Genomic DNA, 24,527 nt, shown 5'->3' on the forward strand with positions numbered 1-24,527 from the left:
GAAGGAAATAGCAAGCTGCTCAGTGGGGGTACCTAACAGGACAGGTGACAGAATCAAGATGCCACAAAAAACTGTTGACAGTTAGCAATTACAGGGCACACTAATAACACTGAATTCAAAGAGTACAATGCAAAATCCTACACTTAGGTACAATGTACAAATTTCTCAACTATGGAGTGGGAAAAGCCAAGTGGTTCACAGTAAGATTCATTTCCCTCTTTACCCAGTAGGAAACTGAGGCAGAGAGACCTGGAGTTGTAAACTAGTAAATGATCTGATTCCAAAATCATCTCTGCTAGGCCGGGGATTTAGCTCAGTGGTTTCGTTGCCTGCTGTGCAAAGCGCAAGGAGTTCGAGCCCCGTTACCAAAAAAACCCCCAAAAAACCAAAAAACATCTCTGCTACACCAGGCTGCCTCACTGCTGAACAATAACACACAGGAAATGGCCTGGGGCTGGGGTGGGGGTGCTGCAGGTTCCTAGCTAGGAGTCATCAGGCTTCCTAAAAGGAAGCAGAGTGTCTACAGCAAGGAAAGGGACAGGCCTGCTCCCTCTGTGGCTGCGTGGGGTGAACCCAGACCCCTGTGTTCAGCTGTGAGCTCTTCAATTTAAAAGGTTCAGGGGATCTGGGGACTTAGCCCAGTGGCAGAGTGACTGCCCAAGACCTTGAACCCCAGATCTGAGAAAGAAAGGAAAGAAAGAAAGAAAGAAAGAAAGAAAGAAAAAAAAGAAAGAAAAAAGCATATGATTACAATGTGGCTAACAAAATCTAACTACCTACCTAGCCCTAAGTCCATTTATAAAAAATAAAAAAGGAGCTGAGGGTGTAGCTCAGTGCTACTGCACTTCCCTAGTATATATGAGGCCTTGGGTTTGATCCCCAGCACTGCCAAAAATCCCACAAAAATAAATAAATAAAAGGTTCATTCATTGGTTCTGTTAATTACCCTAACTGTATCATTACGTGAGGTATATACATGTAGCAAAACTTCACACTATATGCCATAAATGTGTACAATTATTTTGTCAATTAAAAGTAAGTTTTCCAATGAAAAAGCCCCGACACATAGTACTTACTTAGGAAGTATTCAATAATTTTTCAATATTACTAAAATTATACAAACAGGAATTGAGAAATTAGTAACGAGGAGGAGACTAATGGGGATCGATATGCATAACTGTTTAAATATTTTAGGAAACTAAATGAATAATAAGTAAAAGGCTTGTCAGTGACTCCCCACACGTCCAAGGAACAGCAAAGAGGGTGACACAGGTGGGGCCGCTTCTGCCTCAGGAGGAATCAGCGCCACAAGGCCACTCACGCTGAAGAGGCTCAGCCTTGCACCATGGGCTACGTGAGCAGAAACTCAGAGGCACATGCGTTCTGTTCAATGGAAGGAACTTGCTAGCAACCAATGAGTCTAAAAATGGACTTCTCTGCTTTTGGAGGAGTGGAATAATGAGAAAAACAGATTTGGTCTTTGACCCTGAACTCCTGAAAGCCCTGAAACTTCCTGAGAGGATGACAGGAGAAGTGTGTTTTGGTCCAAGGAGGCAACTGTTCGTGTCCCCTGGACGGCTTCGGCAGGGCGCTGCTGCTCGGGAAGAGCAAACCCCGGCTGGAAGGAAGCTGGGATCTCACTGCACTCCATCCTAACCCCTGGGAGAGGAGAAGGGCCACAGCCGAGGGGATCATCAATGGCTGGTAATTTTTTTTTTTTTGGTGTAGAACTTTTTTTTTCATGAAACAAAGTTTAGGTCAGTGGGAAAGAATTTTAATCAAAGAATTGTACATTTTCTCCCACATATTCTACTTTGAATTAGGAAATGACATTGCTATCCATTTCACTACAAGTAAAATATTACAAAATATTTACATGAAAATATTAAAAAGAACTCAAACACAAAAAGATGAAATAAACTGTTTTTTTTTTTTTTTTTTTTTTAGAAATTTCTATTCTAGGGCCCACGGCACACAAGAGTCAAAACAAGTAAAAGATGAGTCTGGTCACAAATTTCCAAAAAATTGGAGAAGGGGAAGAAATGGGATGCAAATGTTGGTGTGAAGAGAATGGATATTAGCAGCACTGCTTCGGTAACAAGTCTTCTGGATGAAATACCCTCTCTCATGTGCAGGAAATTTCAAACAAGGCTGGACTCTAGGGTATTCCTTGAACTGAAATTAGAAAGTACCCTGACAGTGAAGCAGCTCTTTCACCTAAGCTCTAATGTGAGTGTTCTGCTCCATGCACCGCTGCTGTGAACAGAAGCCTGTTTCGGCATCGGAAGCTGTCCCAGCAGCCCTTCCATCTCTTTCATGAAAGCTTCATAAACATCATCCTTAGTTTGTACTGAGACAGGAACAGAAGGAGCAGATTTGGGGGCTGCTTTGGCAAGAGGCACAGCAGAATCATCCTCTGAATTTCTTTGGAGGGCAGCAATGGCTCCTTTATTCCCTTGATGTACTCTCCGTGCAGTGGGCACAAATTGAGTAATCTCTGCCTTGGGGTTAGTGATCTGTGGCTTGGCACTGATGGACGCTGTGGCTTTCTTCTTGATGGTGGCTGCACTCGTGTCATCTGCCTTGGGTCACTGAATCAAGTTGGGGGGGCACTCAACACACCTGGGTTCAGCAAGGGAGCTGGGGGGAAGAGCCTAGGTGGGGCAGGTCCAAGGAGGCACCAAAGGTGGGCACATCATGCCAGGATTGGGTGGAGGGATACCTGGAGGTGCAGGGGAAGGTAGCCTTGATGGGGGGCCCCGGGGAGGAGGGCCAGGGGGCAGCCCTGGAGGAGGGCCAGGAGGAGGGTCAGGGGGTAAGCCCAGTGGTGGTCCCATAGTAAAAGTCGTGGCAAAGGCCCTCGGAGTCCTGGCATTCCAGGTGGTCTCAGGAATGGAGGAGCCACTGGAGGTGGCCCAGAAGGGAGGCTTGTAGGCAGTCCAGGGGGCCCGAAAAGGTGGAGCAGAGGGTGGTCCAAGAGGAGACAGGCCTGGCATAGGCGGCACTTGAATCTGAGAAGGAGGATCTGACTGTGGGGGCGCCTGCTGCTGGGAAGAAGCAGTAGCCATGCTATCAGAATGAAGATCCTCCTTATGCTGTTTCTGTGATTGCTTCTCTACTTTAGAATCATCAGAATCATCATCATCATCGTCCTCTGAAAATTCCTCTACTTTCCATCCCTCCTTGGGGATTTCCTGACCCAACATTCGAAGCATCATGGCTTGAAGAGGAGTCAGCTCCTTCATGTTCTTCTTTTTCTTTCTTTCTTTTTTTTTTTTGGTACCGGGGATCGAACTCGGGTCCTTGCGCTTGCACAGCAGGTGACGAAACCACTGAGCTAAATCCCCAGACCCTGTTCTTCTTTTTCTTTCTTGATTTTCCAGGCATATCTGCAAGCCACACATTCAGACCTGACAACTTCTTTTCAGCGTTGCCTCACTCGTTATCATCACAGTGCACACATTCATTCCCCTCACTTTCTCCTTCCGTCCCATCCTGTCCATGTCACGGTCATCAAGGCTGACATTGTGCTTGTCTTGATCTATGTCCTCGGGATAGCCATCATCTTCACTGGTGCTGGAAACGTCATTGTTATGACCAGGACTGTACAACATGTCCTCATCTCACCTATGAGGAGGAAGATCTAGCGCAAAGCCCACTTTATAGCCATACATCTCTGCAAGACTTGGGGAGGAGGTAGGCCAGGGGGAGGACCAGGAGGTTTCCTGCTGGGGGCAAACGTGGAACACCATGTCCAAGAAGAGAAAGGATGGAGACTGCTCAAGTTGGAGGTCCATAGGCTGAGGTTTTCTTAAGGATGGAGGGTGGCTGGGCACCAGAAAGTGGAATGTCCTGGATTAAGATGTTAGAAGGAGCATGTGGCATATCTGGCAAAGGAATACTCTCTACTTGCACATGCTGAGCATTCTTGACAGCATCAAAATATTGGCTAAGTTGAGCCTTTTTCTGTTCATATTCTACTTCTAGCTTTCTCAATTATTTGTAAATATCTGGATTCTCTTTTTCATAAAGTTGTAGGATATGTTCAAAGGTTTCACAAAGCTTTTTACATTTGTCTTTGAGTAGTTTCTCATTTAGTTGTGGTTGTTGCACTGGGTTAAACTCCATTTCATCCAATTTCTCCATGTCCCGGATAATCTGTTTGGGATCTTTCATCTTCAAAACTGCAGCTTGAACCATCATGTGCTGTTTTTTGTTCTTCTTCAATTCTCTCTTCTGGGCTTCCTTTTGAGCTTGGTTGGTAGGGTTCATAAATTTAGGGTGGATGATGTTAATCTCCACCCCATACTGTCAATCTACAATGGTTTACTTATTCTTAACAAAAACAAAAAACAAAAAACTCCTGCTGGGCTCCCAGAACTGCTAGAGGTGGGGAGGGGACGATTCCCGGACTCCTTTACTCCTTTACTCCTCAGGGGCCTGTACCTCTCCTTCTCGGTCTATGACTAGTAATTTAATCAGTCTCACCTATGAAATCTCCAGAAGCCTCCTAAACTATGGGGTGTGTGGAGCTTCCTGGTTGGTGACCACACTGGGGTACCGGCAGGTAGCACAACAGGGGGAACCGAAGCTCCTCACCAGCCCACCCCATACTTGCCTGGTGTGCTGCTTCCCTTGGGCTATCCATCCCTGAGTTACACCATTTACAATAAACCAGAAATGGGAAGTATTTTCCTCAGCTCTGTGAGTCATTTTAGGGAATTATGGAACCTAAAGAGGGAGGTCGGGGAACCCCTGACTTGGGGCAAGAGGGCAAAGAATCAGGGCCTAGGACCTGCTGATAGGCAAGTCTAATAGGAGCTCTGCTCCACATTAAGCTGGGATCCCAAAGGGCTACAACTCAGGGGAAGAGAACCATGAGAAATCACCTAAGCACTTTCACCACCTAAGACAGCAAGGGAGCGGCACTGTGCTAGGCAGTGCCAAGCAGTGCCTGTGCTGTGGTGACCACCAGGCAGCCTTTGAAGGGACCTGCACTCCATCCAGTCTGCACCACCTGGGAGTGTAAAGGTCTTCACCTGGAGATTTAGTTCCAAGGAATCTGGCAAAAACAAACTGAAATCCTCCATACCAAAAGGCAACCGACTGTAGGCCTCATATTATTCCTAAAAATTAAAGTTCAAGAACAATCAGCACACAGTCAGGCAGCCAAACACACAAGAAACATATTACCCCATGAGTATATGCCTGGAGGAAAAAAACAATAGACAGTGAGCCACAGAAAACTTCACATATTGAAACAATCAGTCACAGATGATAAAGCCATTCCTCTGGCTATGTTTAAGAAATAAAAGACAAATTTGACATTATCTTAAAGGAACAGCAGACTATAAAAAATGACCATGCAACCTTGGATTAGGCATTGGTTTCTTAGATATGGTACCAAAAGCATAAGCAACAAAAGAAAAGACAGGCAAACTGGACATCATCAGACTTAAATGTCTGTGCTTCAAAAGACACAATGAAGAAAGTGAAAAGAAAACCCAAGAATGGAAGAAGACAATGCAAATCTTATACTGACAAAGGTCTAATATGCAGATCAAATAAAGAACTCTTAATATTCAAAAACAAAAGGGCAAATGATCCAATAATGAAACTGCATTGCAATTTGTTCATGGGTTTGAAAACTTTTAAGCTGCCCTGCTGAGCCTTCTATTGCACCACCCGCTGTAACAACCTCAGAGTGAGCCCATTTATTTTCTCTGGATGTCAGGCCCCTCTAACATCTTTTCCCAGGCTGGACATTAATGCTGGCCTAAAACTTTTACCCAAGGATCATCATGGTAACACAATACCAAGGTGTTCCAACTGAGGAGAACTCATGCTCAGTAGCTTTGGTGGAAACAAAATCTACCAACAGTATTTAATTCTGATATTTTTCCAGGGAAGCAATGTGAGACAGGAATGTATTTTGCTTGCAGCAGACCACAGTGACCTGTGAAATCCCTGAGTCCACCAAATAGTTCCCAAGATGAACTGTCCAAGGCCACACTGCTGGTGAGTGGTGGAGTCCCGATCTGGGCCCAGGTGTCTGACTCTAGAGCCACTCCTGAGCATGACCTGCCACAGGTGGCTTCCCATCGCTGGCCAGGTCCTAGAACCTGTCCTCTGGTGTACAAGAGAGCTGGGTGACATGGCCAAAGTGTATGGGGAGCTCAGGACCACATGAAGGTTCTGTTACGTCTTTCCTGAGTTCCCTCCAGATACAGGTCCTGGCGGGGGCCACAGCTGTGCTTATGTGGGGTGGGGACAGTCCAATGCAGTTTGTTTGCTTCGGGCTGGGCTGAATTTTGTAAACTTCAGTGGCAGCAAGCTGTTCTTAGGGACTACAGCCTCTGGGGTCTCTAGTGTGAAGGTTCTCAAAGCAGACACACAGCAAAGTGGCCTGGCTTTCAGAGCACTGGAAAATGGGACTTGATGCTTCTACTCCTGGCCTAGCACCCAAGATGCTAGGCTGGTTTTGGTGATCATCCCATCTCATCTCAGGCCACTTGGGAGGACTGTTTCTAAGCTTCAGAAGGAAACTTCCTTCTTCTGTGTGGATTAACTCACACCATTCTGGCAAGAAGTTAGTGGGCACCTGCTCAGGCATTCAGCCTGGACATCAATGCCTCCATTTGCCTGACACAGCATCAGGAGGGTGGCATGTCTCGCTGAATGAGGTGCTAAGCCAAGGCCAAAGGCAAACATGAGCAATACCTTCCCGAATGCTGGGGCATTTCAAGTTCAATGCTGGGGCATTTCAAGTTAGCACTTTACCAAGAATTTGCTCTAGGAAGTGGTCAGGGAGCAATGTGGACACCATGGCAGTGGTTACACTTAGCAACAACCACCATGACTACTAGCAGAGTGATCATGTACTGAACACTTACCATGTGCTCGCCATAGTGCTAAGAGCTTTACAAGCTCACCTTGCTAAGTCCTCTCAATAATCCTGAAACAGTTTTTGATTTACAATGGAGACACTGAGGAACAGCAAGGCTGATTGCTTTGCTAGTTCCTGGTCTCATTCAATTTAGTTGGAGCTCGACTCGGGGTGCTGAAGCACTGTGATGAGCTACCTTGCAAAGCAGCAGCAAAAATGAAAAAACCAGGGATCTTACTTTGCTTTTCTCAATTTTGCAGCTAGATCCTGAGGGAAAGAGCAGGAAGCAGTGGTATCAAAGGAAAGCAAGATGATTCCTGTGGCCAGTAGCAAGGAAGACCAGGAGAGCCCAGAAAGAAGACATGGGCCCCTCGCACATGAATGGTCCTGAGTTCGAACCCTGATACCAAAAAAAAAAAAAGAAGAAGACAGGGGCCCAAGGGGTGGTAGATAGCAATGACCTCTTTTCTTGGTGGCTTCTCTGAATACAGACAATACTTGTAATCATGTTGTGCATTTCCCTCCTGGCTCCTAGACCTGCTCATATGGCAGAGCCAAGCTGTCCAGGCTGGCAAAGGGAAGGAGTTGAAATCCATTAAAGATGTTGTGAATTTTCCTTTTGTCCCCTGCTGGCAGCACACCTTCATTGCTTTTAGGACAGAGCTTTTAAAGAAAAGGTGTTACCCAACTCTGAGCACCTTCACATCTACTTCAAGCAAAGCTCTAGAAAGCTCTATCTACTCACCCCCTCCAGGTCTCCATCTAGGAAGGCTGTCCATTCACTGTTATGTGACAGGTACTACAATCGTGAGTTGGTGACAATACAGGACCTGGGAAGCATCCTTACCTCATCTGAAGAGCCGTTTTCCACTCTGAATCTTCCAGCCCTTTGGATGGCTCCATCAGCATCACTGGAAATAAGCTGGGCAAAAAAGAGTGTTCGGTTAGGTAGCTGAGCCACCGTGTGCCACACCCCTGTCTGTATGAATTCCTCCTATCAGTAAGCCAAACCTGGTAACGTGTGCTGGTGGACCCAGCCTCGAAGCTAAGAGTCCTTTTTAAGCTCTACCACCTGAGTTCTCACACAGTTAGCCCCTGGTCTCAGGAGTATAAGAGTAAGGACCACATAGCCTGCAAGAGTAAAAAAGGAGAGCACCAAATCTAAATCTGAACAGTTCCTCAAACTGAAAAACATTAAAGCGATGCTCCCTGGAAAAACAATCTTAATACACATCACATGTGGACATGAGACAGCTCACAGCTGGCAAAACCCAAGGCCAAGTCTCAATTTCCACCTCCTTCCCAGGAAAGGCTGAAGAACCATTAGTGGCTGGCGAGGACTCAAGGTCTGCTCACATCAGAAGAAGCTCTTGTGCTTCATCTGGCTTAAGGAGTTTTGAAAAGGCCCCTGTGTCCCTTCTGAGGAAGGACACTGTGTGTGAGTGCTGGCAAGGTGATGCCTGCTGAAGGACCATCTTCAATGGGCCCCATGCTAGACCAGGGCTTGGCACGCCAGTCCTGACGTCACTGACTCAAGAGTTTCTCCTGGGTTTCTCAGAAGTGATTTGGGAAAACGACGTATCTTTTTAAAAAAATCTTTTAAATCCACTCACAATTTGCAGCAAAGATCTGCCAACAATTTCGACGTCTCAGACTCCCTAAACACATCACCTAGAGGGGTGCTTCTCCCTGCTCAAAATCAGGACTCTCTCAGGAAACAGAAACGCAATGTCTTAGGGAAGACTGCTCTCACATACTTGCCCTGGTGTCTAAGACACATGAAAGGGTAAAAATAAAGGGGGGAGACTTTAGAGAACATCCCTCCACAAATTTTCCCAAAGAAAATGATTTGAAAAAGCTTGGCAAATTTTTCTCGCGATACCAGTAAGCATAAAAACAGTATCTAGCATTTACTGAGTGCTGCTTCTGTGTGTGTGCCATGTACTCTTCTGCCCGTATATATATGATCTCACTTGATTCTTGTGGTTACAACACAGGTGCTATTATTAATCCCAGTTATGAATGAGGAAATGGAGGTAGAGAAAGATAAAATCACTAGCTATGGTCAGGCTGAGGGGGAATGTGACTACTGGCAGCCAGACTACAGAAACTTGTTCTTTTTGTTCATAATCATTACTTTACCTAAAAGGTCCAGTTTTTGCACCTACTCTACAACCTGCAAAGTAATTTCTGAAAGGAAATAAAAAGAAGATTTCTACGTATGTGGCTGACTGTACTGGCAGCAGATGACATGTCAGTGAGCTGAATTTTGTCTCCCCCAAAGAGAGGTGTGGCTTTGCCCACAGCTTCCTGGAGCCTAGTCTAACCCCTGGAGATGTCTTGCATGAATGTCTCTTTACCTAGAGAATTTGAGCTGCACTGGTCAGTAACACTGATTTATGGTGGGGCTTTGGGTCACACAGCACAGCTCCACCTCTGGAGGGGATGGAGGCTAAAGTCAACCACGTCAGTCGGACACTGTGGGGAAACTGAGGGCAAGTGACAGAAATTTGCCCTGTGCTGAGGTTTGGCTTTGACCTCATTCCCATTTCCACGTGGCTAAGCCCTGACAAAAACCCTGGACATCATGCCTTAGTGCTGATCTGGGTGGCAGCGCCTCGTGCATACTGTCACCGTGTTGTCAGGAAGCGTCCATCTGCCCAGGGGCCCTGGGCGAAGACAGTGGAAGGAAGGGCTGCATTTGGAATGCTCCCGGACTCTGCCCCATGCTGACATGAGTCTATCATTTACCCTTATGAATCCTAAGCTTAACAGCCTTCAGTAAGTTCCATGTGTCGTTCCAGCAAATTACTGGACCCGAGGGTGGTATTGGGCAGCTGGTGTCGGAAAGGAGGATGATCTTGTGGACTTAGTTAACTTTACAGAGGGCAATTCTAAAGGATAAGAGCAAGATAAATTTCGGTCTCTGTGCGTCACTGCCATCCTGCAGGGGAAGTGCAGAGGAGCCAGTGTCAACGTCACCTACTCACTGTTTATTCGAATACAGGGATGAGCAAATAGTATTTAGCAGGGTGTTACTTATATCGGCTGCCTTGGGGGCTTTGGGAGAAGCCTTCTGGGATCACAAACAGACTAAGAAGAGAAGAGCACTACCACAGTTCATAATGTCTCATGTAGCTTTAAAGGGGGACATGAACACCCCTTACTGGATGCTCCTGAGACAGAGGCTGGCAGGTCGTCCTCACTATAGCTAGTATCCTCGAGGACAACGAGCGGGTGGGGAGAGGAGCTGGTAGCCGTTCACTCACTCATTCACACAGAAAGCACAAATCGAACATCCTCCATACATTCTAGACACTGCCAGGAAAGTGCCCTTTTCCTTTGCTGAGATTAGAACAAGAAACATATTGCTTGTCTTACTTAAGACGATCAAGAAGAAAATAACCATGATTAGATGGTTAGAAGGAATTTAGCTCCCCGTGAAATCAGGATCACAAAACCCATAAAGATGCTTAACTCAGGGCTCAGGCCAACCTGTTTAACTCTGTCATCTTTATGGTCTCCCATCACTATACCTCCATCAAAGTCACTGGCATCCCTCACCAGGATGACTGTAATGGGTTCCTAACTGATCCAGACACTGTAGATTCTCCTTACCGCCCACTCGCCACACCACAGCAGGGTGGTTTTGGCAAACTGTAAGTCTGTGTGGCCCTAAATCCCCCTGTAGCACCACTTCTCCCGGCCAGAGGGCTCGCCCTGCAGAGGGCCCCTCTCCCACCTTCTGCTGCACCCCAGCTGAACCTTCAGATCTCCCCAAGAGCCCTGCTCCAAGATGCCTTCCCTGCTGACACTGCCAGGAGAAGGGGCCCATGTGACTCCTCTGGCTCTCCACGGAGCTCATTCCCTAGTGTGATTTCTATTGCTTTGTGTGATTACTGGGTTCACGCAGTCTCTCCTTGGGTGCTCCCTCTGCTCCCCACTAGGTTCCAGCAGGACAGAGAGTGTGTTTGTTTGTTGTTACCACTGTGTCCCAGAGCAAAGCACATTGCCTGGTGTAGCATACATGTTTTTAAGCATTGATAAACAAGAAATATATGACTAGATGAATGCCAAAATTCTATTGAAAATGACCAAAGGAATATATAAAAACGGGGGTGAGCCCTGCAGACCAGAGAAGACTCATTACTCATGTGAGAAATGCCAGAGACCCTATCAGATCCATCATGGAGGAAAGACCATAGTGAGACCAAACATCTCATGGAGACAAGTTGGCCGGGGAGTCACTTGATCAGATCCTGAGCGAATGCCCCTGAGCTCATCTGGCAGGGGCTGCCCAGGTGGGCTGGGGGTCGGGCTGTGCATGGGAAGGAGGTTTTGGCGGTCACATACCGGCTGGTACACAGTGTGTCCCATCTCCTCACTCTGCAGCTGGCTCGGGCAGCTGTGGAGGCCGGTGCCTGCTGATACCTGGCACATGAGCTGACGCAAAAGGAGATAGTGGCCCAGCAAACTAAGGGCCCAAAACCACCCCCTCAAAAAAAAAAAATAAAGCTCCCTTGAGAGAATAGAGAAGCTGTTTGCCAGGGAGTTGTACCCATCCATTTTCTCAGGTATTCCTCATAAACCTCTGGTCTGGCCAATCCACATTCTCCTCATGGTTGAAGGAAGTTTCTCAGGAATGACAGTCTCTACTGGAACCCCCCGAGCATCCAAGACCATGGACCGGATGCTCATTCCCACAACATATCTTGCTCAGTGCAGAGTCCTAGTTGCCATCAGAAGCCACTTGCATCATCTTCCACGGGATAGAACTGAACCTGGACACAGGCTGGACCCCACTTCCCTTAAGGGACCATCTCATTCAGTCCTTTCCACTTGCAGGTGGGCCAAAATCCTGGGTGGCATTTATGGACACAGGTGCCTCAGGGGAAGCGAGGTGCCTGATCTTTCACTTTTTCCTTCTCCACTGGCCAGAACCCCAACAACAGAGAGGTCCCGGGAACCCATGGAACACCATGGACTTGTGAGCCTGTATGTGGGCCTGCCTCCTTACAATACCTGGCTGGATTCAAGACAGCAGTAAACTTGTTATTCTTCACTGCAGGATGGCGTTCTGAGCCAGCTACTAATATACTCCATGTGGGAGAAAAACTACTTGTCCCATGACAAGTTTTTGTTTGATTTTGCAGTACTAGGGATCGTGATCCCATGGTCTCATGAATGTGTGCTAGACAAGAGCTGTACCTCTGAGCTACATCCTTAGCCTCAACAAGTTCATAATATCCAATGTGGAAAGGGACCTGAAATATCAGAGCAAATGTTCCATAAATAGATTTATTTGCTACAAAAAGCAAAGGAAATTTTAGAAAATCTCTAATTACTGCAATAATTTGAGTGCATACTGGATGTATGAAAGTAAAAACTCTGCAATCAGCTTTCAGATGAAAAACATGAATTCTTGAATTATGGAAGGTAATGACCACAATCAACAGAAAACTAGATACAAGCTGGGTGTGGTAGTGCACACCTATAATCCCAGCATTCTGGGAGGCTGAGGTGGGAGAATCCCAAGCTCAAATCTAGCCTGGACAACTTAGTGACCTGAGACCCTGTCTCAAAAAAAGAAAAAAGGGCTGGGGATGTAGTTCTGTGCAAAGGCTCTGAGTTCAACCCCAGCACTCAAAACAAAACCAAACAAAAACCAAACCTACCTACTGAAAATGTTCCCAAAGAATAAGCTAGACTATCCATTTGAGATAGAGGAAAAGTATTATCCAAAACATGGCCACTGGTAGGGGAGGGTATGAAGAAGATGCACTGGGTTATTGTGAAGAGGGCTTTGGGAGGAGAACCCAGGAGTAAGCAGGTCATCCTCTGGACTCCTTCAGCAAGGCCCAAACTACTAGCAAGCCAGACCAAAACTAGAGGTGGATGGGCCAGACTTGTGGAGAGGAGGCAGAACACAAGGCGATCTGCCATCTGATCACCCCAGAGCCCGAAAAGAGGTGGGGTGCTTGGGTCTCCTTCAAACGGGAGCATGGGAACATTGGCTTCTCCTCTGGGACAACTGCGCTGTCCTTTACAAGACAGCTGTGTGGTCAGGAGGTCAAGATGGGTGAGACTGGGTGGGGTTAGGGACTGACCCAGGGCCTTGTACAGACTAAGTACCCACTTTAAAATTTAAAAAAAATCTGGTCAATCCAGATTAGCACTCTGGAAAGATGAAGGGTAAAAAGGAGTAGAATGAAGAGTGTAAATGGGTTATATTCCTCTGGGAAAAGAAAAAGGACTTGAAGATTGGGAACATAAATGAAATTCAACTAGCGGCAAGTGTCATATATTAAACATAATGAAACAATCATGAAAAAGGAAGGTATTCTCAGTGGTAGAACACTTGCTTAGGATGCCCTGGGTTCAATTTCAGCACCCTTAAAAGAAAAAAAGAAAGCAAAAGAAGACAGAGAGAACAGCAGCATAAAGTGTAGTTTCCTACTGAATGCTTGTCATGGGAGGGTTTTGATGTTTCAAGAATCATGGATTGGGGCCGGGGCTGGGGCTCAGGATAGAGTACTTTCCTAGCACGGGCAAAGCCTGGGGGATGGGCACATGGTAAACGAGAGCAACAAAACAACCACAAAAAACTGACGAGGGAAGAATAAGATTTTAAAGTAATACTCAAAAGAAAAGACATCAAATAAAAAATCTATATGGATAAATAGAACCACCCACCCCCCAAATTGACAATAATAAACATTTGCATAGCAAATCACATACAATTATAAAATAAAAACTTGTAACTGGGAGTTTGTAAAATTTTAATTGTAGTGGGAAATTTTAGTGTTTCTCTCAGATCAAGGCAAAAATTAGTAAGTATGTATAGAAGAATCAAATAATAAAATTAATAAGCACGATTTAAGAGCCACATACTGAATTTATCAATGTATGAAGACAGAATGCATAACTTTTGAAAACATTGATTAAAGTTTAAAATACTAATCTAATTTTATAGGCATGAAAAAACCAATAAAATTCCACAAAATAACAAAGTTCTAAAAAAACTCCATGAAATTGTATGGATCATGGTTTAGCATAATGTAACAGAATGAGAAAGTCAGTTCAAAACAATAAAACTGGAAGTCTCCCAAAAAACATTTAGAAATGCCCCAGGTACAGTAAAACTGGACATTATTCAAACATTTGTGAGAATAAAGACCATTCATATCAAAGCATGTGAGGCCTCTGATACTGCACTGACAGGGAAATCCACATTCTGAAATGCTCCTGTTAGCACACAGGCAAGGATGAGACAAGGAGCTAAGCTCTCTCCATGAGGAGACATGAAGAAGAGCCCTGGAGCAGGGACAGGAGTTGAGAAAGGCTCAGAAAGAGAAGGGCAGAGCAGGAAGGACAGGATTGAGAGCCAGATCTGAGAGATCTCAGGCAAGCTCAATTTTATGGAGGAAAAGACAAGGATAAACACACACAGTGAAAAGAAAGAACATATAACTGCAAAGGAGAAAGAGATTTAAAAAGTCTTAAGAGAATATTATATGAAGCTATGCAAATATCATAAAACTTCAATGAAAAGAAAACCTACACAGTGAAAATTATTTTGAGAAAGAAACCTGATATGCCAAAAACTATTCACAAGACTTCATAAGACTGAAGAAGCTGTCAGAACACTCCCCACAAAGACAGCGCTGGCCCACATGGTCTCCTGAGAAGGTGTCCCTTGCACCACACCCATGCAACAGCTGCCTGCTCCAGAGAGCAGGGCTGTTTTGCTAGAGAACTAGTGGGTCTTTTTCCTGTGTTTTGCTGGAGAACAACAGAAGAGAATTAACATGCATTTAACACAAGCAAAGCTAAGAAGGCAGGATTTTGATTGGATTTCACTTTATTTGGTCTCACATCTGATTCAATCAGACACAGAAAGATTAGAGCTCAGGCAGGGCTGCACCCCACAGAGAAGAAGGGAAAGGCCAGTTAAACGACTGCTTGGCAGCACAAACCTGCCAGGCACTGGGAGTGGTGCCGTTCGAATTCTTGGACTGTCTGATTCTGTGGCAACTGTTTAGATTTACTTTTAAATTAATTAAAATAAAAACCATTCCTGCATGCCTGTAATCCTAGCACACTGGGGAGCTGAGGCAGGAGAACTGCAAGTTAGAGCCCAGCCCGGGCAACTTAGTGAGAACCTGTCTCAAAATTAAAAATAAAAAAAAGCTAGGGATGTAGCTCAGTGTGAAGGCCCTGGGTTCAATCTCCAGTTCTGCACCCACATCCTATCTCTCAGTTGCTCTAGTTCCATCTCAAGTGCTCAACAACTACATGTGGCTACTACACTGGAGAAGGCAGATATAAACATTTTCACAACTTCAGGGAGCTCTACAGACAGAACTGGACATCCTGGGCATTCATGCAACTCCGAGATCAAACGTTTCTCTCTCTCTCTCTCTCTCTCTCTCTCTCCCCCTCCCTCTCTCTCTCCCCCCTTCCCCCCCTTCTTTCTTTTTTTCTTGGTGGTACTGGGGATTGAACTCATGGCACTGAGCTACATCCACAGTCCTTCCTATATTTAAGACAGAGTCATGCTAAATAACTAAATTGCCCTTGCTGGGCTCAAATTTGTGATCCTCCTGCTTCAGCCTCCCAGAATGCTGGGATTACAGGCATGTGCCATCACATATTGGGCTTTGCTGGTTTTCTTAGAGGGTAATTCTGTGGTTCTGGCGACTATTACTAAATTGGTAGAAAAACTAACACCCAAGTCTGTTATTAGGGTCTGTGTCTCATTCAGTTAGACACACTAAGTGGAGATTCATGCGATTTATTATCCTTAGGCTCTTGTCTAAACTCAGCAACAGTGCAACTCAGTCCTATAACACTGAGCAGTGTCAAATGTATCAGGTGTTTTATTTCAGGAAAAAAGTAATATCTAAGCAATGACACCCATTTGTAGAATTGAACAAATTACAAATGTAATTTAAAATAAAAACAGAAAGTATAAGATATTAATTACTATAAATAAAAGTATTAGTTTCAGGGCCGGGGATTTAGCTCAGTGGTTCTGTCACCTGCCTCACAAGCTCAAGGTTTTGAGTTCAATCCCTGGTACCAAAAAAAAAAAAAAAGTATTAGTTTCATATTAGAAGCAATCAAGTGAGAAAATTTCTTAAATTAATACAGCTACAACCTTTTTCAAAAGCAAAGGTCTCTTTTCCCTTGACTTAGTTGCTTTGTTTCCTTGGGCTGGTGCTTGTTTCCATTTTAAATCAGTGCTGGGATTCCCATGATTTCTGTTTTGCATGCACTGTCTACTTGGCATTCAAGTATATAAATCAAAGGAATAATATTTTTAGTTAGCAAAAGATCTCAAAAGGTTATGCAAAGTACATCTTTAAAAATAACATTTCAAGCACAGGCTTGTAATCCCAGTACCTTGTGAGGCTGAGACAGAACTGCAAGTTCAATCCTAGCCTGGGCAACCTAGCAAGACATGTCTCAAAATAAGAAAAAAAAAAAAAGAGGAAGAAAAGAAGAAAAGGAGGAAGAGACTGAGAATGTAGCTTAGTGCAAAGACCCTGGATTCAATTCCAGAGGAAGGAATGGAGGGAGGGAGGGTGAGAAGGAGAGAGGAAGGGAGGGAGAAAAAAAAGTAACACTTCATATTTCCCCCCAGATCTCCTTTCTTTGAAATGAGTGGTTATGAGTGAAGATTTTAGGGACCAGCTGATCAAGTTCACATCTCAACTGTTTATTTATTAGCTCTGTAATCTTGGGAAAAAAAATCACACAATCTCTCCTTGTTACATTTTAGTTTCCTTATCTCTAAAGAGGGAACAATGATTATAGACCCATCTAGGCTCCTAGAGAGAAATCAATAATGAAAAACATGTAATGAGCCTAGAATAGTGCTTGGATATAGTAGGTGTTCAATAAATACTATAATACTGTAATATAACAATACAATGATTAATATAAAATGCACTGATTAGTATTAAACCACTAATTAATTAGTAGACTAGTGATTAAACTGCCTTGATTCTGGATTTAAAGTCTTGGAAGATCTGTTTAAACATTTGTCCATCTGGCAAACATTACTAAGAATCTATTTTTCAGGGCTGTACTAACTGCTGGACTAATAAAGATAAATGCAACATGATCCCTGCCCTAGAGGACAGCAAATCCCAGTGGGAGAGAGACACATCCACATAAACAGATAAATCACAAGGCAACCTGGTTAAATGCCATAACAACAGAAGCAAGCAGAGGTGCTGGGGGAGGTCAGAGGCTGCAGAGACCAGCCCTGCCTGAGGAGCTGCAGAAGACTGCAGTGATATAATGTGATTTACTTCAGAACTATAATGTAATTTATTCTGGTACAGACCTTTGAGAAATGATTTCCAACATACGCAGGTTTTTTTTTTTTATTTTTTAAACTACCACACTAGTCAAGAAAGCAGGCCTATTTGACCCTGTATATGCAAATCACATCTACACACCTGACATGTACACTTGGCTTAGACAGTACTCCCCAGAAAGGAAGAAAGTTTAAATGTTTGCATCAAAGGAAAGGAGGGGAGAGGACATAAATACAGCCCGAGAGCTAGCCTGTCACTGGCCAGTGCTGCTCCAAGCTCTCGCAGGGCAGTGGGCCAGCCCTGTTTCCGGCCTCTCTCAGTTCATGGCCACGGCCCATAGGGTGAGGTGGAAAAGCCGGGTTCTGGGAGCAGAGGCAGTGCTTTCTGCCTCCCACTCTTCCCCTCACTCCTATCTGTTCATGCCAGGAGAAGGTGAGCAGCTGGAGTGCTGAGCACCGTGGCACGTGATAGAGCACTCGTGTTGGTTAGAAGATTCTCCAGCCTTCTGGACCGATACTGGCTGAAGGAGAGCCACTGAAGCCTAGCTCTGGGTTCCAGCATGGCTTATTATCCTGTCCCTGGCCAGTGTCCTTGGCAAGCTCAATCTCCATCATGGTGACTTAGCTGGTGGCCTACACTCACATCCTTCTGTCTTCTCCAATCTAATGACACTGCTTGGTTCCATGGCTCGGCCATCCCTTCCTAGGGCACCAATGGCTGTTCCTCCATGCTGGCAAAGCTCTGTCTGCACTGTGCCGAGGTGATGAGCTGCTCTGGCCCTTTTGGTACACGTTCCAGCCTCACTGCTGCTTCCCAGTCCTTCCCTTCATTCTTGCCCCTTCCCATCACGTCCCCCATCTTGTCCATCACTGGTCACCTCTCTGAAACATCGTCTCTTAGATGGCCCTGCTCCTTTGTGTGCCAGGTACTGTGAGGCAGGTCAGGATGGGCACTGGTATCCGACTTCCATCTCAGACACACCTGTCTCCTCTCCTAGTTCAAACAGAGTCTGAATAGCAGTCTGTGATACTCAACTTCCCAGTGAAGAGTCACTGCTAGAGATGACCAGTCTGGATCTGCAGAATGGCAGATTACCCATTCTGTGGCCAAAATATCAGGACACACTCTACTTCAATATGGACAACGGAGAAAAACTGGGAAACCTCTGGTGACTGGCTTTGTTGCTTGGACCACAGGAAATCTGTTTATTCTGTTCTCTACCATCTCATTTTGGCTAAGAGACCCTGTGTCTGTATGAAAAGTAACAATAAAATATTGAGAATTACCCTTTTACTGCATGGGCACTGTATTTTCCTTTCAAGAAAACAATGGGCAAGAAGCGAGGAGAGCTCTTTTTCAGCTAGAACCATGGAAGGTGTTGAAGATAAGAGACGAAGGGCTCCTGCTCTGACTGAAACCCTTCAGAAAAAGAGGAGAAATCTTGCAGAGCTAAAGATCAAGTGCCTGAGAAAGAAGGCTGCCCAAAAGATTCCTGGAGTGGCCAGGAGGAAGCTAAACACTGTAATGAGGAATACAAGAAGATGGACAACCTTGAGACTCAAAGGGACAGGATGGTGTGAAAAGCGGTAACTCCTGTGAGCATGCAGAATTCAAGTTAGCATCTGTCACTGGGATCAGAGGTACCTGCGGTGGGAGCCCAAGGGTCTGAAAGGTGTTATAGCTTCATTGCCTTTGCCAGATGCTCAGTGGCACTTAAGCTCAACTAGGCTTTAGCTAATATGCTGAAGTGGGGGAATCACATGTCGCATGGGGTATCCAAACCTGAAGTCAGTCAATGAACTCATCTACAAGCATGGTTATGGAAAAAGCAGTAAGGAGTAAAATCCCCAGGCAGACAGCACTTTAACTGCTCAGTCTCTTGGTAAATACAGCATCATCTGCACAGAGGATGTGGGTCATGAGGTCTATACTGTTGGAGAGGACTCCAAGGAAGCACACATCTCCTGGTGGCCCTTCAGAATCTCCTAAGAGTGGAACAAGGGAAAAAACCACCTATTCTGTAGAAGGCAGGGATGCTGGCCATGGGGAAGCCAGTGAACATCACACTGTGGTGTTTCTGTACTCTATTAATCAGTTAATAAACAGTGACTGCTTGCAAATTAAAAAGAAAGGAAGTGAAAGAGGGAAAGAGATGGAATCTTAGAAAATGCAGTTTTCTTAAGCAGAGGGCCAAAGACAGAGGGAGAGACAGGACAAGTCCCAGTAGCACAGTGTCCTGGAAAGAATAATCTTGTTAGCATGCCAGCCAGTGCTGGGGCTGGGAGGAGAGCTATCTCTTCATAATCTCCAGCTTGGTTTCTGATCCAGACAGCTGGCATCTTCTCAAGCTCGCAAAAAGAGCCAAGCAAACATTTCTTCAATGCTCCTCTCCCAGCTAGGCTTTGACCTGTGGCCCCGAAGGCCCTGCTATACATACATTCTGGAGCTGCTGGCTTGGACCAGCAAAGAGTGAAGCCAGAAGAAAATCTATCTCATTCCAGCAGAGCTGCACAAGATAAACACCAACTACGCCCTGGAAATTGATCGGGAAGCTGCAGAATCACTGGTCATGCAACTGTTTTACTCAGAGAAGCTGCAGTCCCAGAAGGACAATGACAGCTGAGGGCCAGTTACACATCCTGAATGTTGAAAAACCAAGGGAAGAATAGCTCTTTGTTTTTGTTTGGAGATTTTGTAAAATGGAAAAAAAAAAACCCTCCAATAATGGGAGCTATGCAATAATGCTACAGAGATCCTGAAAATTAAACAAGGAAGTAAATATTTAACCTTTCTTTACTACGAAACTAAAAATTTTAGAGAAGCAGTTGCTGTCCTCAGGGAGATAGAAGGTACAATCTCTTTGCAATAGCGCATAAAGCTCGTGCACATGGATGAGATAAAAGATGCCTCCATAATACAAATAGAAGATGAAAATCTTTATTGGAAGAGGGAAACAAAACATTAATTTTAGGAAACCAAAATAGCAAAGTTTGGTACAGTATTTGTGTGTATAATCTAAGCTATGCCATAGGCTAAGGGAGAAGGATCATGAGTTCAAGGAAAGGCTGGGGAACATAGTTATTGACTCTTATTAAAAAAGAAAAAAGAGGGGCCTGGGATTTAGCTCAGTGGTTCTGCTGCCTGCCCCACAAGCGCAAGGACCCGAGTTTGATCCCTGGTACCAAAATCAAAAACCAAAAAAGAAAAAAGAAAACCAAAAGTCATTATCTTCATCATTTTAGATGCTGAAAATAGAAGGAAAAGGAACAAAATAAAATGAAAATAAGGAGAAAGAAAAGACAGTCATGGAGGACTGAGAAAAAAGTTTTACTGTTTCAAGGGGAAAATAAATGAACAATAATCAAAGATATAGTAGAAGAAAATATTCGTCCCTAACTAAAGACTTGGGTCTAAGAGTCATAGAGATACAATGTTTCTGGCAAAACTAATTAAAAAAAAAAGTGTAGAAAAATTACGGGGAAATTTTCTAAATAGAAGGAAAAGAAATCAAAATTTGAGAAAAATTCAGACAGGAAAAATTATTGAGAAAGAAAATAAATCAGAATGGTTTCAGCCTCCTAATCAGAAGTCTAAAAGGCAGAAATTAATTGTACTGGGTTAAATAGCATTCTCTCCAAATTTTGGTCTTCTTAGAACCTCAGACTATGACCTTATTTGCAAATGGAGTCTTTGTAGAGGCATTTTGTTAAGATGAGGTTCTACTGGATTAAATGGGCCCTAAATCCAATCACTGGTGTCTTTATACGGGAAGAAGAGGAGATTCAGATTTAGGGGTGCAGTCAAGGAAGCTGTGCGTTGACACAGGCAGAGACTGGAATCATCAGCTACAGGCAAAGATTGTCAAGGATGACTGGCAATCCGGAAGCTGGGAAAGGCAAGAAAAGGTTCTCTCTTGAGTCTTCCAGGGAGCACAGTCTTGCTACACCTTCTTTTAGATTTCTAGCCTCCAGCACCATGAGGGAATACATTTCTGTGGTCTTAATCCACCCAGTTTGTGCAAATCTATTACACCTGGTCTACAAAACTAATACAGTAATAGATCAAAATTTGTGAAGTTTAAGAAAAAAAGGTGGAGACTCAGAAATTTAAAAATTAGCCAAGGGGCCAGGGATGTAGCTCAGCGGTGCTGCTCCTGCCTGGCAAGCGCAAGGTCCTGAGTTCCATTCCCAGTAGTGGAACACACACACACATACAAACACACACACACGCACACACCCACACACACAGATGGACATCACACGGCACCCCACAGACTAGCCAAGTCGTTCTTATGGGGGTTATAAGGTAATGATCAAATATGTAATTATTAAAGAAGATGTCCTTAGGTACTGCCTAAAAATGTTACCTGAAACAGCAAGATGACTACAAACCATTGCTATTTACTATCATTTTGGAGGTCATAGCCAATGAGGTTAGACATAAATAAGAAATAAGAGATTTGGATAGGAAGAGACCAAATTGTTTGTTAAAAACTATCTTTGCCTATAAAAGATTACACTTTGTTTTTAAGTGAAGAAACAAAATATATAGGCCCATTCTGTATATAAACTTAAGTACTACTGAGATATATACTAAATCTTAATAGTGATTATTAGTAGGTGGTAGGATTAAAGATGAATTTAATTTTCCTCTGTGCTTTTTAGTATATTTCAAATTTGCTACAATGAGAATGTATTCCTTTAATAATCACAAAAGTATATTAAGGTGTATCAGCATGCAAACACACATATATACATATACAAAAAATGAGAAGTAATAAACAAAATTTAAGAAGAGAAGAAATAATGCATCAGACATAAATTCATTAATCAGGTTTTTGGCAAAACTGATCTTCCAGTTAATATGTGGACACCCAGCAGTGAGCTTAGTGCTGCTGGGGATACCGTGAAAAAGAATCATGATCCTTGTACCAGGAAAGCTGCCAGCAAATAAGTACACTGTGAAATGAAGGGCACCGTGGAGAAGCGCAAGGGACTGGAGGGGTCCAAAGGGTGAAAGATGACGGCCCACAGGGAAGGATGCGTGCAGGAGAGGAGACTTGGCAGAGGTGCATTTCAGTGTCACTGATAGGACAGGAGGGCACAGAGGGGCCTGGAGCCCAGGAAACGGTGTTCAGAGTGGAAAGGCCACTTCACTGCATGCTGGCCACATGAGCTATGGCGCATCAACAAGACTGTGGAAAGCCTGGGGATGTCAAGCTCACAAGTACTCGCTTTAGCCCCTGAGCAAGAGAGAGATGCTGAAAGTTTGATGCTGTCACTACTTGTTTGCTTCAAAACATAGAGATGACCTCGCCAGAGCTGTACACAAGGGAAGTACTCTTGACAGCATTAGGGAAATCAGAGCTTCCAGATTCCGGTTAATTACAGCCGAGGAATGGACAAACTCAATATAATCTCATCAAGAATTTATGGAATGGGGGGGGGCTGGGGATTTAGCTCAGCGGTTCCACTGCCTGCCTCGTAAGCGCAAGGTCCTGAGTTCCCTGGTACCCCCCAAAAAAGAACTTATGGAATGGAATCTTTGAGAATGCAAGGGGAGCCAGAGAAAGTGCCAGAAGCTTACAGAAAGAAGAAATGATACATCACACAGAAAAAGGAGTACATGGAAGTAAGGGGGGGGGACCTCCTCTTCCCTGTTTTTTTATTTTCCTTTTTTTGCAGTACTGGGAATTGAATCCACAACCTTCACCTGAGCTATGAGTACATTCCCAGCTCTTTTTTTTTTTTTTGTACCAGGGATCAAACTCAGGACCTTGCACTTGCAAGGCTGGTGGTGGAACTACTGAGCTAAATCCCTGGCCCCAGCTCTTTTTGTTTTTTATTTTGAGACAGGGTCTCACTAAGTTGCTAAGTTGCCCAGGCTGGGCTCAATCTTTCGATTCTCCTGCCTCAGCCTCCCAGAGTGCTAGGAGTACAGATGTGCACCACCACATACAGCCCCTTGTTATTTTCTTATCCCTATCTCTTCAAGAGACCGAGTAAGAAACACATAAAGAAATAAGTGACTTTAACAAATGGGAGCTTATAAAAAATATACACTACTCAGCACACTCAGACACGCGGAATCAAAATGTGAATTTTAAACAAATTGCTCAAGTGATTTTCTGGCACAATAACATTTGAGGGGCACTGGAGCAGTGTGTAACAATGGCAATACCATGGGACTGTAAAGTAAAACACTCTGTGGACAGTGTGTGTGTGCGAGACCCTATCACTTACCAGGTGTTTGTGACCGTGACAAATTAATGAAGCTCTCTGAATTTCAGTTACCTCATCTGTAAAATGAGGTGATGACAGTATATTTGTCTCGTTTGGTAGTTGTGAAATTTTAAAATAGTTTACATATCTAAAACCCTAAAAAGACTGACACTGGCCTAGCACATTTATACGAACAAAGATCAACCTGACCATACAATCTATTATCATACAGAACCAGCAGGATTTGGTAGGAGACTAGATGTGGACCATGTGTGATTTCCTGGTTTCCTTTTAATGCTAGGAGTGGCAGTGCAACAGAAGGCAGTGCCATCTGCTTGGTGGTTTGGCATGGGGAACGAGAGACCATGACCACAGCGAGTTCAGTTTCAGGCATGCTGAGGTTCTGCTGCCTCTGAGCCTGCCCAGTAGAGATGTCCAGTGGGCATTTGAGTCCATCGACAGCAACCTGGTGACCAAAATCAGGACTGCACATATGGGGATGGGTGTCGCTGATTTAAACTGAAGCCATAGGAGTAGGGACGGTCACCCTGGAAGCGTGCTGGAGAACAGTGCTGTGCAGAACCTGGGGAGCACCCAAGTTTAGGGCCTAGGCGGGAAGACAGGGAGCCCTAGAAGAAGCCAGGAAGAAGAGTCAGGGAGGCGGCAGGAACACCATGTGCGCTTGGTGACGTCAGGAAGGAGAAAGTCTTAGGACTGGTGCTGCAGAGTGGTCATGTGAGACAAAGACAGAGCCAGGTGTGGTGGTGCATGCCTGTAACCCCAGTATTCCGGGAGGCTGAGGTAGGAGGACTGGGAGTTTGAGTCAAGCCCGGGCAACTTAATGACTTAGAGACATCCTGCCTCAAAAATAAAAAATAAGAAAAGGGCAGGGGCCCCAGTAACGTCAAAATAAATAAGTGAAAACAAAGAAGTGCCAACTGGACTTGGTAGCAGCAAGGTCTCTGATGACCTTGGCAAGAGCAGTTTCAGTGCAGTGTGAGAAGATGAAGCATTAAAAGGAGAAAGTCAGAAGGGAGACAAACTGGTACAGAGATCAATGGGAGAAGGTAGCGAAAGCTGAAATGTACTCCC

General features: G+C 44.6%; 1 protein-coding gene and 1 pseudogene across 9 annotated transcripts in view; both read right to left on the minus strand.

Annotated features, from left to right (window-relative positions):
• The window catches only part of Garnl3 (GTPase activating Rap/RanGAP domain like 3), a 151,198-nt gene that overhangs the window by 73,806 nt on the left and 52,865 nt on the right, over positions 1 to 24,527 (minus strand). For all 8 annotated transcript variants that reach the window (XM_004849334.4, XM_087182728.1, XM_004849333.4 and 5 more), the window contains one exon: positions 7,734 to 7,808. In XM_004849334.4, the coding sequence (XP_004849391.1) occupies positions 7,734 to 7,808 (75 nt within the window). The remainder of the gene's footprint in view (positions 1 to 7,733; positions 7,809 to 24,527) is intronic.
• Positions 1,972 to 7,724, minus strand: LOC106009746 (WW domain-binding protein 11 pseudogene; annotated as a pseudogene). The gene has a single exon (XR_015439738.1). The product of XR_015439738.1 is annotated as a WW domain-binding protein 11 pseudogene (transcript).

Source organism: Heterocephalus glaber, unplaced genomic scaffold, assembly GCF_053883595.1.
Source record: "Heterocephalus glaber isolate CG9 unplaced genomic scaffold, H.glaber_assembly_v1.0 deba00001479, whole genome shotgun sequence".
NCBI lineage: Eukaryota > Metazoa > Chordata > Mammalia > Rodentia > Bathyergidae > Heterocephalus > Heterocephalus glaber.